This window comes from Taudactylus pleione, unplaced genomic scaffold, assembly GCF_031769625.1.
Source record: "Taudactylus pleione unplaced genomic scaffold, aTauple2 ptg001052l, whole genome shotgun sequence".
Classification (NCBI taxonomy): domain Eukaryota; kingdom Metazoa; phylum Chordata; class Amphibia; order Anura; family Myobatrachidae; genus Taudactylus; species Taudactylus pleione.
This window is the reverse complement of record NW_028285453.1, coordinates 831,280-850,287: the sequence shown is the minus strand read 5'-3', so window position 1 is coordinate 850,287 and position 19,008 is coordinate 831,280. Positions and strand designations below refer to the sequence as shown.

Sequence of the window (19,008 nt, the reverse complement as noted above, 5' to 3'; positions counted from 1 at the left end):
CCAGCTACCACTGCTTACTACCAGGGTCTAAGACGGGTTTCCCCTCTGTGCAGAACGCTTTGGTGGAACTACAAGACCCAAATATGCCCTGCAGATTGCAAGTCACCGGCTGCCCACTGCTGAGTCCCCGCCATGCTCACCTCTCCACCCTTCAGATCCTGGATCTGCAGTGCAGCAGGTAATACTTCTTGCTGTCCTGTGATCACTGGCTCCGCTTTTGACTGCTCCCCCTGCTTCCCAGTGGAGGCGCTGCCATTCCCCTTCTTGGGCGGCATCATGAGACCGGGATGCTCAGACTAATATTTGGCATCCCATTACTAAGCAGTGAGGAGGAGGCGGCTCCACTGACACCCACTGAACAGAACTGCGTAGTACATCTGGCCATGTTCGTTGTGTCTAGCGAGCGGCAAGCTGGGGATGGGGAGGGCATCCTCCTCACTGGTCCAGGAGCCGCTGCTGCCCGTGCTGATAGGTTGGGGAGATGCTGAAGAAGTTACTGGCCAGCTGCTGCTGCGCGCACACAGCTCGTCCTTCCGGACCCACTCGTTTTTAAAAATTGAGTCCCACTGTGCCTGTAGTGCGTAAATACGCGCTATAGCACGTATTTTGCGAACACTGACATTGGAACGACAGATCATATAAAATATGGTCAAATCCTGAGTCCCCACTCACGATCACGATGCGATGTGCTGTGTGCACATCGCATCTTCAGATCTGCCGTGCAGTAGGGCAGATCTGACTATCTCGGACACAATGCACTGTGAAAGTCTGAATGCAGGAGAGATCGTATGAAGATTGGACACCAAATTGTGTGCAGATCGTATGCAGAGTTTCAAGGGAAATCCTAAACATCAGCTGATCGTGTGCAGATCACCATGTGTGTGGCCAGCTTTAAAGACAAGCTTTCGCTGCTAAGATCTGTGCCTACTCTACTCTGAGAGGTGCAGTGCTTTCTGATTATCCCTGATGTAGTCTTCCTATTTTACTGTGTCCATGTGGCTAAGTAGCCAAGTTGGTGCAGGTTAATGTGTGTGAAAGAATGGATCTCTGAACTCAAATCTCCATCATGACTTAGGTCCAGGCCATGGCCTTTATCTTTTTTATTTAATGCAATATATAGATTTTTCTTAGCTTGCATTTAAAGCGTCAATAAAACAATGTCAATTTTGTTCCAAGAAAAGAATGTGAAATACAACAAATAATGTGTTAAATATATAGATAAATATAATTTCCATTAGCTCACCAATTTTGTAACACATTCAATATAAACAGCATAATTTACGAGTATTAGAGTTCGGACAAAGCAATTGCATGGTAGACACATTTTGGTTTAAAAGAAACACAGATAGGCTAATTGTCGTGCCGGAGCAATTAGATTAGCGGGGATTACCCTACTTGCGAGCCCTAGCAGTTGAAGTCCGCGGGAAAAAAAACACAAAATCCGGTTCGCACATGGGGGGAAAAAAAAAACATTGATTCCGCAGTTTATACGGAATCAGTGGGTTTCCGCGTCTGAATCAAGATTTTTAGCAAGGGAAAAAGGCTATTTAATTGAATAGCCTTTACCCGCGCCGCAAGGATTTGTGCCTGTTAAATTAGTCACGGGGGAAACCCCACGGCTAATTGAATAACCCCCCTGAATATAACATGAGAAATCTATTTAACAAAGCAATAAGACTTTTTTTTTTTTTCTTTCTTTTTTTACATTGTTATAGTTTGGGTAATTATGCAGAGACCAAATTGGTTTGTCCAGGTGGTTTTAATCCAGTAGTGCTGTGTTCCTTTTTTTCTGGTAAATGGAAAAGATATGACAGTGAATTAGGGATTATGAGAAATAGTACCTAAAGCACAGGGATGTCTTGACAGAATGAATAATTAACATGCATACATTTCAAAAAGATTTTGTTTTTGTGTTGGCACTACGATAATCATGCACTGTGCACATAGGAGTGTTTTATAGGAGTTTCTGTTTGCCCACGAAAAGACAAAATGCAGAAATCTGATTTTAACTGCCTGTATGTCCTTGTCCTCATGAAATCACAAAGCTAAAATTTTACTTTCTCATAATTGATATTTTCTGCTTTTATGCTCTCTTTAGAAATATGTGGACTAAATTTAGTTTCTAAATCTTTCCTCAAATAATTGTTTTCTAAATTATATATTCAGGTTGGATGGAGCACTGCACGAGACTACTATACCTTCCTATGGTCTCCCATGCCTGATAATTATTCTGCAGATTCAACTCGTGACTGCGTACTGACTTTTCAAGGTAAGACCGACTTTTAAGCCTGGCTTTGGTTCCTTTGAATATTGGATCTATATTTTAAAATATCAAGAACATACTTATAGTATGCCATTGTAGTATGCCAAAAGAAGTATACCATCTCTTGTTATATTGTAATTTTAAAGTTTATTTCCCCTCGTTAAGCTGTTTATATGCTTTTCATGTCTGTTTGACATTACTTTTGTACACTTGGCCACGGTTTACTTTGTCTCCCTGGATAATTCACCTGTTTTAGTGCACCAGCAAAGTTCTGATGTGCTGTCCAACAACCACTGCATGCTTCCACCTGTGTAAACTAGAAGCTAGGCCATAAAGTGAGGTTGGATATACTCTCTGAGCTTTCCATCCTTTTCCCTCACAGATATAAAATGCAGTTTTATGAAGTTCTGTGTAAAATGTCCATGTGAGACCTGAACAAGCCAAGTTACAAAAGCTGTCAAGCACTTAAAACAGTAGCTTTCCCTAGATCTTGTGTTCAGTGTACCTCAGTCTGCAAAAGGTATTTGATAACTTGGTGCAAGGAGTACAAATGTACCGTAAACCAATCTCAGCATCATTAAACTTGCTTTAGACACATTTTATGTACCTTTGTTTATATAGCAGCATCAGACTCTGTAGCACTTTACAATTGGGAACAAATCCACTATTACAGCAAGACTAGGTGTTATGACAGACTTAAGAGGTCAGGGAGTCTACTTGCAAACTTTATAAACTGTAGGAGATGGAAACTTGAGGTTAGGTATCACATATTGCAGAATGGTCCAACCAGATTGCAGTAAAAGTGATTAGTGGGCCTGTATTATCCAGTCATACAGCAGTGTTGGTTTGGGTCCGAGGAGTTTGAGTGTAGGAAGAGAATATTTAATTCCAGTGTACGGTGTAGAGCGGTGTTAATGGGGAAAACTTGTAGCATGAAGGAGAATATTCCACCGAGTAAGTCCTGTAACATGGGAATGGGAGTAGGTAATGCGTGTGGATGAGAGCGGCAGATCTTTGGAGAGCAGCGTGGTCGAGTTGGGAGTTATTTTGACAGAAGTTTTCAATGTTGTTGCAGTTTTAATAATGGCTTTCTATATTAGTAGAAGTGTTTTATATTCAGTAAATTGCAGGCAAAAAATGTAAGGAGTGACCGTGTGGAGAGATGTAGAGGAACGGACTGCAGGAAAAATTGCAGCTAGCTGCTGTATTCAAATCGATTGTAAGGGATCCAAGTCTGATTAGGGGAAGGAAAATGCAATAATTAATGATGAGTGCATGCCTTAAATTCTTCTGTGAGATAAGTGCATATACTTTATATGTTTTTTAGATGTATTTGGAAGGATTCGGATACAGTTTGTGGGGCTGATTCTCTGTAGCTACGGGAAACCGTATTGGCCTGATTTACTACTTTATGCTAATTAGAGAATCTGTAGGACTAATGCGGGCATTTGTGTGTCTGCAAGTGGAAACCAGTGCCACCTGTCGATTTTACACCAGTCACCGCAACCGTCCTCATTAGTATTTGCACTTACACCTGCCCCATGTTAGGTGCAAGAGATCCGTCAGAAACGGGTTTCCCTTTCCCGTAATCACAGAGCTTTAGCTACACCCCCACAAGTCAGAGCAGCTCCCACCCAAAATTATCCTGTTTCATGGAAAGACAGATCTGGCTAAGTTCTGTCCAACTCAGAATATGACAGACGGACGCAAAAATGAGTAAATATGTGGACAAAAAAGGACTGTTGTGAGCCAAAGATGACACCTTGGCAGTGAGTGTTTGGAGTAGGGTTTTTTACGTAGTGTCAAAAAAAATAGAGCGGAAGCTTCTCTTGGCGAGTGGGAATATTATTATTAGCTAATTTTTTAAATACTGAGTTTGAGGTGACAGAAATGTCAGGACAAGACTATTAGTATACAGATATTTCAAGGAGTATTTTCGTTTTTCTAAAAGAAGTGCTATAGATGTGAATGATGGCCTAGGACAGAGCTTAGTGATGTGCCAATTAACTGATAAATTGGGGAGGATTGAAATTCTAGATCAGGCTCGCGGCATGTCCGCTGGTAGATTGCAACCAACTTAATCATGGCAACTGGGAACACTGGCCTCTGAAGCGGTCGGAGGCTAAAGAAACCTCTGATTGCTTCAGAGGCCAGCGTTCCCAGTGATGCAGTGCGCGGGTGACGTTATCATGTGAGGAGCCTGCGTGCCTGCTGGATCCACTTAGATCCAGCAGCAGCAGCAGCAATGCCCTAATGGCGTGGAGTGGTGCCAGCGTGAAGACAGGTAAGTTTCTTCACAGGGGTGGGGTCGGGCTGTTCTGCACTGGGAGGAGGAGCTAGTACTGGAGGAATGACTACAGGGGACATTGCAGAAGGGGTATAGCTACAGATGGCATTGCATAAGGAGCACAACTACAGGGGGCATTGCATAAGGAGCACAACTACAGGGGGCATTGCATAAGGAGCACAACTACAGGGGCATTGCATAATGGGCACAGCTGCAGGGGGGATTGCATAAGGGGCTACAACTACTGAGGGCATTGCATAAGGGGCACAACTATTGGGGGCATTGCATCAGTGGCATTGCATCAGGGGCACAGCTACTGGGGACATTGCATAAAGGGCACAGCTACAGGGGGCATTGCATAATGGGCAGAACTACAGGGGGCATTGCATAAGGAGCACAACTACAGGGGCATTGCATAAGAGGCACAACTACAGTAAGGGGCACAACTATTGGGGGCATTGCATCAGGGTCACAGCTACTGGGGGCATTGCATAAGGAGCACAACTACAGGGGGCATTGCATAAGGGGCGCAACTACAGGGGGCATTGTGTATAAGGGGTTCTACTGTGTGTCGTAACATGAATAAGGGACACTACTATGTGGTGTAATGTGAATAAGATTGTGCTGCTGTGTGGGGATACTATGTGTGATTTCGGCAGGACAGACCTACGTCCCTTGCTGCGAGGTCACGCCACCTTTTCTTGCATACCATGCACCCTTTTTCGGGCTCTGTAGATCACGAAAGGTTTTTAGTTTTAAAAGTAAATCACGAGTCCCAGAGTCTGGCCACATCTAGATAAATTCTGAAAGACAGATTTTATATTTATTTATTTATTAAGTTATTTACACCCATCAGCCATAGGATTAAAACCTCTGAGAGGTGAAAAAGTTAATGCTGGCTATGATAGAAAGGTGCCAGAACACACAGTGCATCACAGCTTCCTGCATAGCACTAACATGCTGACCCCTGTCCTTCCCTGAAAACTCCTACAATGGGCACGTGAGCATCAGACCTGGACCATGGAGCAATGGTGGCCTGGTCTGATGATTCACGTTTCTTTTACATCATATGGACGGCTTGGTCCATGTGGTCAGTTTACCAGGTGAAGCAAGCCAGCGGAAGCAGTGTGATGCTCTGGACATTGTTCTGCTGGGAAACCTTGGGTCCTGGCATGTGAATGATACTTTGACGCATTTCACCTACCTAAACATGGTTGCAGACCAAGTGCACCCCTTCATGGCAATGGTACAGTATTCTCTGATGGCAGTAGCCTCAGCAGGATATTGCCCTCTGCCACACTACATACATTTTCCTCCAAACCATTCCTGAACAAAGAGTTCAAGGTGTTAACTTGGCCTCCAAATTCCCCAGATCTCAATTTGATCGAGCATCTGTGGGATGTGCTGGAAAGACAAGTCCGAGCCATGGAGGCCCCACCTTGCAATCCTATGGGACTTGAATGATCTGCTGCTAACGTCTTGGTGCCAGATAACACAGGACACCTTCAGAGGTCTTGTGGAGTCTATGCCTCAATGGGTCAGAGCTGTTTCGGCAGCACCTACACAGTATTAGACAGATGGTCTTATGTTATGGCTGAAGGTGTATATATCGCTCATAAATTCCATAGCACTCTACAAAGAATATTCAGTCCCTGCCCAGTGGAGCGTGCAATCTATATGCCCTATCACATGTTCATGCACACATTCTCACTAGGGTTAATTTTTAGTTAAGAGCCAATTAACCTACCAGTATAATTTTGGATTGTGGGAGGAAACCAGAGTACCCAGAGGAAACACACGTAGGGACATGGAAAATATACAAACTCCACACAATTAGGGCCATGGTCAGAATCGAACACAGGACCTCTGTGCTGTACAACAGTGATGCTAACCACTACCCCAATTGTGCTGCCCAATTAGGATGGAAACAAGGATAAGACCATTTTCTGCAGACCTAGGGAATGTAACGTGTTTTTGGAGTAGGCAGCCATGTCAAATGGATCAGCAAGAGGTCCAGGGAAACTAGAAGCAAGTAGTGTTCTTTAGATTTAGCAGTGCTAACATTATTGACCTTCTTAGTGAAGGTAGTCTCTGTGGAGTGTTGGAAATGAAAGCCTGACGGAAGAGGTTCTAGTCTATTCTAAAATTGGAGCCTTATAGAAAATAGGTAATCATGCATGTTTCCCTAATGACCTAATTACAGCTGCATGGAACACACTTGTCACACCTAACGCGCACTGTGCATATTATGTGTGGCTGCAGCAACGGGAAAGGAGAGCTACGTACTGGGAGTGGGTGCAAAGCCCCGTACACACTGGACGATGTGTGTACGGAGCGACTTCATATAAACACTTGCCGATGCCGGCAACTATGAACGACGAGGGGGGAAAGGGGACTGCAGGCCCATTCTGCATTCGGCAGCATGGCATTGGTAACGATATCCCCAGATTGAGCTGCATGCACAGACAACTGGGGATACCGTTAACGACCAGTGAGAGTGCGCATCGTTCATCGTTCCGTTCATACACAGTGGATGATTTGAACGGTATATTGTTCAACGTTATCATTCATAAAAATCGTCCAGTGTGTATGAGCCTTAAGGATATCGAGACTGGGCAGAGCGGCTGAGATGACCTGTCATTTATTTACTAGTAAGTTATGTAAGGGGAGGTTAGGCAAAGAAGCTATGAGTAGCTTGGAGTTGGCAATATTGTTTGTCAGTCTGGTAAACAGATGTACCAACCACTTGCTTGAATAATGATGGGAAGTGCCCTTTGGGGTGGGCTGGTGTGTACATACGTCATCTTCTTTTGTGATTATTAAATGAAGAAATTGCAGGAAAGGGTACGGAAATGGGAGTGGGCAGGTTGTTGCTTGGGGGCAGACAACACCATTTCATGTCAGATGTTGTCTATCTTGTTATTTCAAGTAGGAATCTTGGGCATTGATGGTTGTAAGGGGGGATGGTTTTGGATGGTTTAGAAGATATTCAAATATTAAAGCTCTATTGGGGTTACATAGTTCTTTTAAACTAAGTGATATAAGTTATAATGACCCCTTTTTTGTCTTTAGCATAAACTGTATTGAGTCAAGTACTTGTGGCTTATACAATATTTTATTCCATTCTACCTGGCAGATATCCTTGGTATAGCAGTTTCAATGACCTGAGGGTCCAGGTGCATGTTTAAATAAAATTCTTTGTTCTGAGTTGAAGTTGCTGATCTGTGACTGTCAGACTGCCAAGCACATGGGCAATGATGGGGATTCTTTGCAGAGATCCCATTCAATGTGGTGTGTTCTGAAATCCACCAGGCTAAACGTTTACGTTCCCAAACCTGATACACTGTTGATAGAAAAACTGCAGTTTTTCTGTTTAAATAGCTGCTGCTAAAGTGCCCTGCTCCTAGGGATTGTGCAGAATGCTTCTGATGTGAAAGCGTCCCAAAGTATGCAGAGGCTCACTGCATTCCAGAATAAATATTAGTGTTAATACAACCCAAAGTACCTGGTTCCTGGAGTAGTAATGGTATTTCATGTTCCACTTAGCCATCAAATTCCATCATTGTGCGGTAGTGCTGGAAATCCTGGTTATATAGGGTCTCTGTGCACACCCCTCCTTCCGGGTGCTTTTACTTAACTTCGTTAACCTACTTATTTTATATATTTCTTGCAGTCACTGTTTTTACTTTTCAGCCATAGAATTTACTGATTTTCAAGTGCAATTTTTTTTAAGGTCTGATGACACTTAGAAACCGAGCTAGATTAGCCAACCTAGGATCTCACATAGTACACAGTGGGCACAGAGGAGCTTGTATTACTCAGTTATGTCTGTGTGTGGGATATGTCAGACCGTGGGGAAACAGGGGCCACAAACCAATAGTTTCAGGTCCCAGGTGGCTATTTGACAAAGAGATGCTGTCGGCTGCAGTGATTGGTTGGGGACGTGGGGAGAAGCTGCTGAAGATGTTATTCGCCGGCTGGACCCACTGGACCTGCAGGACCCGCTCATTTTTAAAAAGTGAGTCCTTTGCTGCCTGTAGCGCGTAAATATGCGCTATAGTGCCTATTTTGCGATCACTGTCGTTCCGTCGTTCATTAAAGTCGTCCAGTGTGGATGCACAATCACTTCTCACAGGCATTCGTTCTGATGACAAATGCCCGTCCCTCCAGTGTGTACACATTTTGGTGGATTTTCTTTCTGTGCTGGCACTTTCTACATGTGGAATACAGGTGCTAGCCCTCATAAAACTGTTACCACATCATTATACCGAATTTAAACCTCTAAAGGCTCTGATTTGTCTAGAAATTCTGTGACATGTAGGCTAGTTGGGGAAAGAAGTCCTCGTTATCTGAACTGATTAGTAGAAATTATTTCTTGTTTTTTTGTACCTTAGGATACTACCTTCCTAATGATGATGGCGAGTTTTACCAGTTCTGTTACGTGACACATAAGGGAGAAATACGCGGAGCAAGCACCCCTTTCCAGTTCCGGGCAACTTCTCCGGTAGATGAACTGTTAACCATGGAAGATGAAGGTCATTCAGACATGTTGGTGGTGACAACCAAGGCTGGTCTGCTTGAGGTATGTTACCACTGCATCTGCTGTGCTACTCTTTTATTTCAAATTGGATAATGGGCCTAGTTTCTTTACAGATCGTAACTGCAATTACGCACGCGGATGGCCAATGTCGTGTACTGCGCATGCCTATGCATCGCAGTGCGCGAAGGCTCCACTGCGATCACACTGCATTCGAAGTGACTACGCAGACCCAGGTTGATTGACAGGAAGTCACCGGTTGGGGTGGTGTCCAGGAGGGGGGGGTTGGCCAAACGCATACGTGTCAGCGTGTTTGAACGCCGTTACAAGGCGTGCATAAATTACCCACTGCGATGGCATACGCAGCTTTAGCTTTCACTGCGTGCGATGAGGTTAGCAAATTCCGAGTAAGGTCAGACCTGTTGTAACTCTGATGGTAGTTCGTGTTACCGATGGTTTTGCAGACTTGCAATGTATTACGGATGTGAGTAAGGGGAAGCGGGCGATCCTTATGTTAGGCTGCGACGGCATAGCGTTTGCACATAAGCATTAGGATATTCTCGCAGTGGGTCTGCGTGCGTAATCACAGCTGTGATCACAATAGCGATCTGTAATGGATCAGGCCCAATGTTCAATATGAATATAAACTATCTTCTGTAATGCACTTGATTCTCCACACACACAAAATAACATTAAACCTTTAATGTTTATTATAAAAAGGCTTTGCGTACTTTGAGCTATTCCCATTTTAATTGATGCTTGTCAGCTAAGGTTCCTTATTCTCTCTGGCTTACTACAGTCTCTGATGCATACAGTAAGTCATTTTAATATGGATGCTTAATATGGATGCTTATTACTCTGCCTGACCAATGCAACAATTTTATATTGGAGGCAAATTAATCTATGCATAAATTTATTCTGACCATTGCAATACAGGGAACATTCCTTACAGTCAGAATAACAGTTAAATATTTAAAATAATTAAGGAGATATGCCAAATGTGTCATTAGGCAGTATAGTGTGAGGTGGCTTTTCTAGAAGTAAATGATACATCTCTAGATTTTTGGTCTGTATAATGCGTCTACTCATATAGAATGGGGACAGGCTGTGCAGTGACATAGTCACACTTATGTCTTATAATGTACTTTGCAACTGGACCATTCCACAATCATGTATGTGACAAACATACTATACATACATAGATAATTAAGGTAATCTAGAGCATAAATGTAGAAACTGAGACTAAACTATACTTTATAAGGTACAATAGAAGGTTATTTCAATAAATATTAGCAGAGAATATATGAAATGTTTGTAATATCTGATCATGTACCATTTAATTTGCATGATCATGTATGTGACTATAACACGACGTCACATTAGACACGCATTATTTCGTACATTCCAATTATTTACAGATTTGTAACAGGACTAACAAATATCACTAAACACAATTTATTAATACTTTGTAATAATATTTTAATAAAATGATGCTTCTCGTGTATGCAGCAGGTCATTTCATCATGCATACCTGCAGTAGTATATACAGGGCCTGATTCCCATATGCACGCAGTTGGCTGATGTTTGAAGTACTGCACATGTGTCCGAGACGCACTACATATGCAACCCCCACAGAGACGCAGGGAGTGTGGATATTCGTGGGCATTCCTAGGAGGTAACGGGGGTGGCTAGGCAGACGGGTGCGTATCGTTGTCAGTGACTGCATCTAAAGAAGCACAACTACTTACACAGGACGCCATACTCAGACAGAGATACTGCACCCGCCATATGGCCGGTGCAAGTTTCGATAGTGCATCCGATGGTGTACCTACTAAAGACGCACCACAGCGGATTTACAGAGGCACAAGGCGCTGCAAGTGGGCGTCTTAGTTTGAAAGAAATTGGCTGCAGCATTAGCATAAAGGTGCAAATCCGGCTGCATGCAACTCCTAATAAGGCCCACAATGTCTGATCTACATAAGCATGTTACCACCACTTATTGTTGTACCACTGACTTCACTTGCCCTGGCTTTCAGCAGTTGTAAACTCACTGTAATCAGCAAACTGCTCACAGCTGCTAATCATCTCCGTAGTGATATTGGCAACGCTGGCACAGTTTAACTTACTACCTTTACCAGGAGTCTGTGGAATTCTATAGGGTGAAGTCAGAGAGGTAGAAGCAGCAGGAGACACCTGGGGGTCTATTTACTAAGCCTTGGATAGAGATAAAATGAATGGAGATAAAGTCCAAACCAATCCGCTCCTGCCATATTTCAAACACAGCCTGTGCATGGCAGTTAGGAGCTGATTGGCTAGGACTTTATCTCCAATCAGCTCCTAACTGCCATGCACAGGCTGTGTTTGAAAAATGTCAGGAGCTGATTGGATTTTATCTCCATTCACTTTATCTGTATCCAAGGCTTAGTAAATAGACCCCCTGATAACTCTGATAACTTATTATCCGTTTTCTTGCCAGCTCTTCTTTCCTCGTCATTACTTAGCTGCTGCAGTTTTTTTTTCTCTCTTAATATGTCTGCCATAACATTTTCTGTTATTTTGTTTGTTTCTTCTTAAAACTGGTATAATTCCTGTTTTTCTGGTAATATCTTCTCTGATTTTCAGCCACCTTTGCTTTTTATTTAGTGTCCATTTTGATAATGTTTGATTGCAGAATAAACATCAATGTTATAGTTTGAAATCAACTACTTTCCTTTAAACACCATTGAGGAAATGTACTGTAATAGCCTGCGAGATGCATTCCAGCTAGTTGTCACAATGTTTTAAAGCAACATTTGAAAGTCAAAACTGGGTTGGTTCTGCAATTAAAATTTTCTTTTTCCTCCACTAGGAGGCACAGGGATCACTCTGGGTATAGCCTGGAGAGGGAGAGTCTGGGCACCAAATAGTTACTGATTTTCTTCCCAGCAGCCCCCAGGCTGCACTATACCTTCCCTCAGCCACCTGCCAGCCAGTTTTAAGTTTGTTGCTGAGCAGGAGCAAGGGTGCCATTTTGTGGGGGATGCTTTTTAGTGGCCCTCTGTTACTTTTATTTTATTTTGTTAATTTTTAAGTACACTTTATTTCTACAAAGAGCGGACAGTGCACACTGGTGACTGGGTCAGTGACTTCTGCCACAGATCTCCGGGAAGGGACAGCACACTACCACTCCCGAAGCCAGCAGCCGCAACCGGACGCCGACTGGGGCAGGTGAGCCGCACGAGACCACCGGTGGTGCTGGTAGTGTTAGTCCTGGGTGTCCCCATTCCATACACTAGACCACTAACAGGACGCCACTGGCAGCGGTGAGGGCCATGTCCCTGGGTTCCACACCACAGGGGGAAGTCAGGCTTTTTCTGTTCGCCCATTCTCGGTACCTGAGCGTGCTTGCTCATAGCAGACAGCCTGTCCCAGTATGATTGCTATCTCACGCTCTCAAAACTCTCCACTCCTAAAGAGAAATGCTGGGCAGCCATTTTACAAAATGCACACCTCAGCACATCTCTGGAGAGTAGTTGGGCTCCTGTCTCCATGTATACCTCACTATAGCTAGTCTGGTGTATACATTTAATTCCTTCCTGCTTAGGGCTTGTTTATTGAGCCGTATTATTGCCCATTGGTTCTGTGCCTTGAATGTTATGTGTGCAGCTTTTCTGAGGTACTTTTTTTATTTATGTCCTAATAATTTGTGGATGTATGTATATATGTATGTATTGGTTTATAAATATGTATATGCATATATGGATATGTTTATATCTAAGTACCCCTTCAGTAAAGCTAGGATGCCACTTATTTCTCTTTTTGTGGCGCTTTATCATTCACGGCACAATCCTGTAATCTACACATCTACAGTCAGGTGCATAAATATTGGGACATTGACAGAATTTTCCTATTTTGGCCTCTATTCACCACCACAATGGCTTTGAAATGAAACAAACAAGATGTGCTTTAACTGCAGACTTTCAGATTTAATTTGAGGGTAGTTACATCCAAATCAGGTGAACGGTGTAGGAATTACAACGGTTTTTATATGTGCCTCCCACTTTTTAAGGGGCCAAAAGTAATGGGACAAACTAAACAATCCTAAATCTAACTTTCACTTTTTAATGCTTTGTTGCAAATCCTTTGCAGGAAATTACAGCCTGAAGTCTGGAACGCATAGACATCACCAGACGCTGGGTTTCATCCCTGGTGATGCTCTGCCAGGCCTCTACTGCAAATGTCTTCAGTTCCTGCTTGTTCTTGGGGCATTTTCCCTTCAGTTTTGTCTTCATCAAGTGAAATGCATGCTCAATCAGATTTATGTCAGGGGATTGACTTGGCCATTGCATAACATTCCACTTTTTAGCCTTAAAAAACTCTTTGGTTGCTTTTGCAGTATGCTTCGGGTCATTGTCCATCTGCACTGTGAAGCGCCGTCCAATGAGTTCTGAAGAATTTGACTGAATATGAGCATATAATATTGCCCGAAACACTTCAGAATTCGTTCTGCTGCTTTTGTCAGCAGTCACATCATCAATAAATACAAGGGAACCAGTTCCATTGGCAGCCGTACATGCCCACGCCATGACACTACCACCACCATGCTTCACTGATGAGGTGGTATGTTTTTGATCATGAGCAGTTCCTTTCCTTCTCCATACTCTTCTCTTCCCATCACTCTGGTACAAGTTGATCTTTGTCTCATCTGTCCATAGGATGTTGTTCCAGAACTGTAATGACTTTTTTAGATGTTTGGCAAACTCTAATCTGGTCTTCCTGTTTTTGAGGCTCACCAATGGTTTACATCTTGTTGGGTTGAACCCTCTATATTCAATCTTGTGAAGTCTTCTCTTGATTGTTGACTTTGACACATATACACCTACCTCCTGGAGAGTGTTCTTGATTTGGCCAACTGTTGTGAAGGGGTTTTTCTTCACCAGGGAAATAATTCTTCTGTCATCCACCACAGTTGTTTTCCGTGGTCTTCCGGGTCTTTTGGTGTTGCTGAGCTCTCCGGTGCGTTCTTTCTTTTTAAGAATGTTCCAAACAGTTGATTTGGCCACACCTAATGTGTTTGCTATCTCTCTGATGGGTTTGTTTTGATTTTTCAGCTCTAATGATGGCTTGCTTCACTGATAGTGACACCTCTTTGGATCTCATATTGAGAGTCGACAGCAACCGATTCCAAATGCAAGTGGCACACCTAGAATCAACTCCAGACCTTTTACCTGCTTAATTGATAATGAAATAACGAGGGAATAGCCCACACCCGTCCATGAAATAGCTTTTGAGTTGATAGTCCCATTACTTTTGGCCCCTTAAAAAGTGGGAGGCACATATAGAAACCGTTGTAATTCCTACACTGTTCACCTGATTTGGATGTAATTACCCTCAAATTAAATCTGAAAGTCTGCATTTAAAGCACATGTTGTTTGTTTCATTTGAAAGCCATTGTGGTGGTGAATAGAGGCCAAAATATGTCCCAATATTTATTTATTACAAGTTATTTATATAGCGCACACATATTCCGCAGCGCTTTACAGAGAATATTTGTCTATTCACATCAGTCCCTGCCCCAGTGGAGCTTACAATCTATATTCTCTATCACATGCGCACACACATTCACACTAGGGTTAATTTGTGTTGGGAGCCAATTTGTGGGAGGAAACCGGAGTACCCGGAGGAAACCCACGCAAGCACAGGAAGAATATACAAACTCCGCACAGTTAGGGCCATGGTGGGAATTGAACCCACAACCTCAGTGCTGTGAGGCAGTAATGCTAACCATTACACCGTCTATGCTGCACCTGACTGTATGTTTTTTATAACTTTTGTGTGGTGGAAACACTTGGACTGCTTTTAAATGGCTTCAAAGGTTGAAGCCCTAAAGAGGCGGGTGCTCCTGTCTTACATAGCTGTTGAACTGTTTTCTAGAGCTGTGTACTAATGTACTTTCTCCACAGACCTCTGTGTTCTGAAACCGCGATGGCCGAGGAATCCCTTTCACAGGTTCTTTGTGTTTCAAAGCTACGTTGCGTGAAGGTTCTTTCAACCATGGCTACCAATCAAGGGAGCCATCACAGACTTCCATTTACAGGTTATGTGGATGTTAACTTACCAGTTTACATCTCCCGACCAGTTAGTCTTTCATGGTCCGGCGGGCTGATGCGCAGGTTTCCTTCCTACAAGGAGGATCACTACTGCAGTAGAGCCAGATAGATGCAGCACTCCTTCACTTATTCAGTACAGGAGTGGCTGATGCTAGATGGCACTAGGTCATGTCCGGTTGTGAATCCTCATTACATGAAGCTGGAGTCCCCAGGCCCTTAAAGGTAGATTTATTTCTGTACCTTTAAACTTAAAAGCCCCTAGGTCTAGAGACCAGGTACTTAAAGCCAACATGTGTAGTATCTGTTCTTATCAGTTTAATATCTAATACGCCCCCTATCTGAGGACCATATATTAAATGGATCTTTAGAACAGGGAGATGGAAGAAGAGCTTGCTCTGTCCACTCCACGCATTGATCTGGTATTGCAGTAGTAGCTTGAGGATCTCCTACTGGTGGCTTCTACCTAGTTAATTAGTTAATTATGAGGTCATTGACATAGTCATATTAACCTCTTAAGCATGGAAATCTGCCATGGTGGCAAGGACAGTGCTCTGGCTACATTCCTGGGGCTCTGGGCTATAAGTACTTAGAGGCTCTTCTGTATTTAGAAAATGTCCCGATGGTCCGGTGTTGGGCAGTCTCTAGGTAGTGCCTAGATACATTGTCTGCCTTCTTTTCCAGGCCACCTACCTTCTAGATTAAGGAGTTCCTCTTCTATGGGCCCTGATGTAGATGACCATAGTCCGCCATTGGGGTGGATTTTCACTTGGGGAACTCCAGTGTGGGGTCAGGATGGCCAAGTGGCCTAGGGCGCAGTCTCCTCTGGAGATGTGATTCAGATCCCACTTCTGATGCGGCTAGTGCTCCCGTCTTGGGACCAGCACAGCCCAGGTTCGAGTACCATAAGGGACTCATATATTCCTTAGTGGGTTTCCCAAGCACACTGGGAAACTGTTCACTTCCCTCTGATATCCACGGTTATTGTCCAGGACCTTGTCTCTGAAAGGGGCAAGTGACTTTACCAGTCTCTTACTTGTCAGATTCCGGATTGTATGTTCCAGCCCATCCTCTTTCTCTGGGCGCTAGCAGGGACTCCATGATTCTCAGGTTCCACATGGGGTCGCTCCGCTCCATCATTCGCTCAGTCTAGAGGTTCGCAAAGCATCCTTTCACATAAAGGCATATTTACATATTACCATCTGAATCAGTCACCAGCACTTCCTTGTGTATGCTGTGCAGTATAATCACTTCTAGTGCCGGTATCACCGTTAGGGTAGGTCCTCAGCCCCTCATGGTTTTCATGAGGATCAGGACCGTTATGTATGGCAGCTCGTCTTGACCTGCTCATCAGGGCTCAGCCACTGGATATCCATCTATCTCAAGGTAGATCTTCGGTGGTCCCACAGTTGGATCATTATTTGGAAGCCTTTTCCCTTGGTGGAGTGGTTTGCTGCATTCCAATGTTCGGCGGTTATTAGTCCCTGCCTTTATAATTACGGACTTCCGGGTACCATTCCCTCATTTGTGGCATCTGTACCGAGTGTTCTTACATTCTTTAAGGCAGATCTTGGGCTCTCTAATCTATTTATTCGACAGGGTGGAGTTACGGTAGTTTGCTCTGTTTCACACTCTGCCTCATCACAGGGAAATTCGGGCCCTATGACATAGATTCTTTCCGATTTTTGTTGCACTTAGCTAAAGGAGACCCATTTGGCTATGGGCCGCTCCAATTGGGACCCAGAACAGGGGTCCTTCTTACCACCGATGCACATCTCCATGGGTGGAGGGCAGTTACTTGTCATTAACTCTTTAGGAATGGTGGGCGGCCCATTGGAGTCTGTTACCGTTTTTCATTCTGCTGTTCTGTTTGGTTCTTAGAGCTCTCTAGTTCTACCCCTTCACCATCATCGTCCGGTACTAGTCTGGCTTGATACCTGTTGCCACACAAGCCATCGGGGAGGTGCTCTCAGTTGTGGTTCCATTAAGAAGGTCAGCTGCTCCTCCAGTTGGGTGGAGCATCATCATTCTGCTCTGTAGGCGGCCGTCCTTCCTAGAGTTCTCCTGCAGCAGAGGACTCCTAGGCTGCCAGGTCGTTCACTCAGGTGAGTGGGCTCTACATTCTGACGCATTTCAGTGCCTTGTGATCACTGGGGCCTCTTATTTATCTTTCCTCCACTGTTCATGCTCCACGGATAACAGTTGGAAGGGTGCATGGTGATCCTCGTGTCTAAGCTTGTCCCCGGCGACCATAGTACGCAGCTCTTTCACCTCTCAGTCAGCGCCTAATGCGCCTTCCTTTACGGTCAGTTTTTGGTCTCCGAGCCCATACTTCCATCAGATTCTAGCCCACCTCACTTTGCTGAAGTGGCTCTTGTCACCCCTCCTGCAAGCTAGGAGGGTTTTTCTAGGGGGATCTGTTGTACCATGCTACTTGCCGAGTGGCCCACTTTGATCAGAATATCGTACCAAATTAGAGGACATCTTGAGGAGTTTGGTTAGAGGCTTCTTCCTCAGATAATTCCAGCTATTTTGAATCTTCTCGTCTGTGAATTGTTGTTTCTTCTCCAATGACTGTTTCCGCGCCTACTGGAGGTCCGGACTATTTTTCGGGGGCGTCCTCTGTGTGCTATCACCATTTGTTCTTCAGTGGCTCCTTTGAACCTTTCCTTGGTTCTTAGGACTGTTTAATAAAAACTCCCTTAGGAGTCCTGGATTCCTTGTTTGCGGTGCACATTGCTCATTCATTGGTTTACCAGGAGAGCTGTCTTACAACTTGTCATTGCTTGGCGTGGAGTGTGTGTGTGTTTGAGCACCTTGTCTTGTCGCTCCCCCTCTCTGATTTTATCCTTAGATCGGGCCATTCTGCGTTCTCGCTTGGGTTCTTACCCAGCGTTGTATCTCGGTTCCTCTCCTACCTAGGGTTGTGTTGATCCGGTTTTCTGCGTTCTGGTCTCCTTACTGGTGAACGCATCTAAGAATGTAGGCTCTCTGGTATTTTTCCATGAACAGACCAGGAGATCAGTTTCTCTGTGGTCCTGTATGATTTTCACAAGCAGGACTGGATGGTTTTTGAACAGATTATCCTGGTGGCCCTGATTGCTATCCGCCACACTCTGTGTCGGATCTCCTGCCCCTGCTGTGGTGATTGCTCATTATTCCAGGTCAGTAGAACCTTCGTGGGAGACTCAACGTGGTGTTTCTGCAGTACAGCTGCCACGTGGTTATATGCCGACACTTTTCTATGCAGTTGTCAACTTTTCGTCTTCGGACGCTGTCTTCGGACAAAAAGGGGGTTCCCAGTGCAGCCCAGGAGCGTCCCCTCCCTGTGCCCCATAGTGGAGGAAGAAGAAAGAAGGATTTATGGTCTTACCTTGTTAAATCCTTTTCTTCGACTCCATAAGGGGGCACATGGCACCCACCCTGACGCACCTGGCTTGTGGGTTTTTTTCCCTCTGATTCCGGTTCTTAGTGCACCCTTCTCTGACGTGTGTTCTGAGTGTGTGCCGGTCTTCCTTCTCCCACTTCTTCTCCTTGCTCCTGCCATTGGCTTGCTAACTTAAACTGGTTGGCCGGTGGCTGGGAGCAGGGTATAGTGCAGAGGGAGCCTGGGGGCTTCAGGGAAGAAAATCAGTAACTGTTTGGTGCCCAGACTCTCCCTCTCAAGGCTATACCCAGAGTGATCCCTGTGCCTCCTATGGAGTCGAAGAAAAGAATTTAACAAGATAAGACCACAAATTCTCCTATTTCCACTTTAAAACTTCATACCGACTCGCCAGAATCTCGCCGGTACTGGCATCTCGCTGTCTATTCTATTTAACCAATGGGTTCTATC

At 44.3% G+C, this 19,008-nt stretch overlaps 1 protein-coding gene and 1 pseudogene across 1 annotated transcript in view; both read left to right on the top strand.

Annotated features, from left to right (window-relative positions):
• Nucleotides 1–19,008, top strand: part of TAX1BP1 (Tax1 binding protein 1) — a 147,971-nt gene that overhangs the window by 42,566 nt on the left and 86,397 nt on the right. Inside the window, exons 3-4 of the mRNA XM_088461454.1 lie at nt 2,167–2,269; nt 8,945–9,132. Of these exons, the coding sequence (XP_088317580.1) occupies nt 2,167–2,269; nt 8,945–9,132 (291 nt within the window). The remainder of the gene's footprint in view (nt 1–2,166; nt 2,270–8,944; nt 9,133–19,008) is intronic.
• LOC148453955 (U2 spliceosomal RNA) lies at nt 15,413–15,625 on the top strand (annotated as a pseudogene).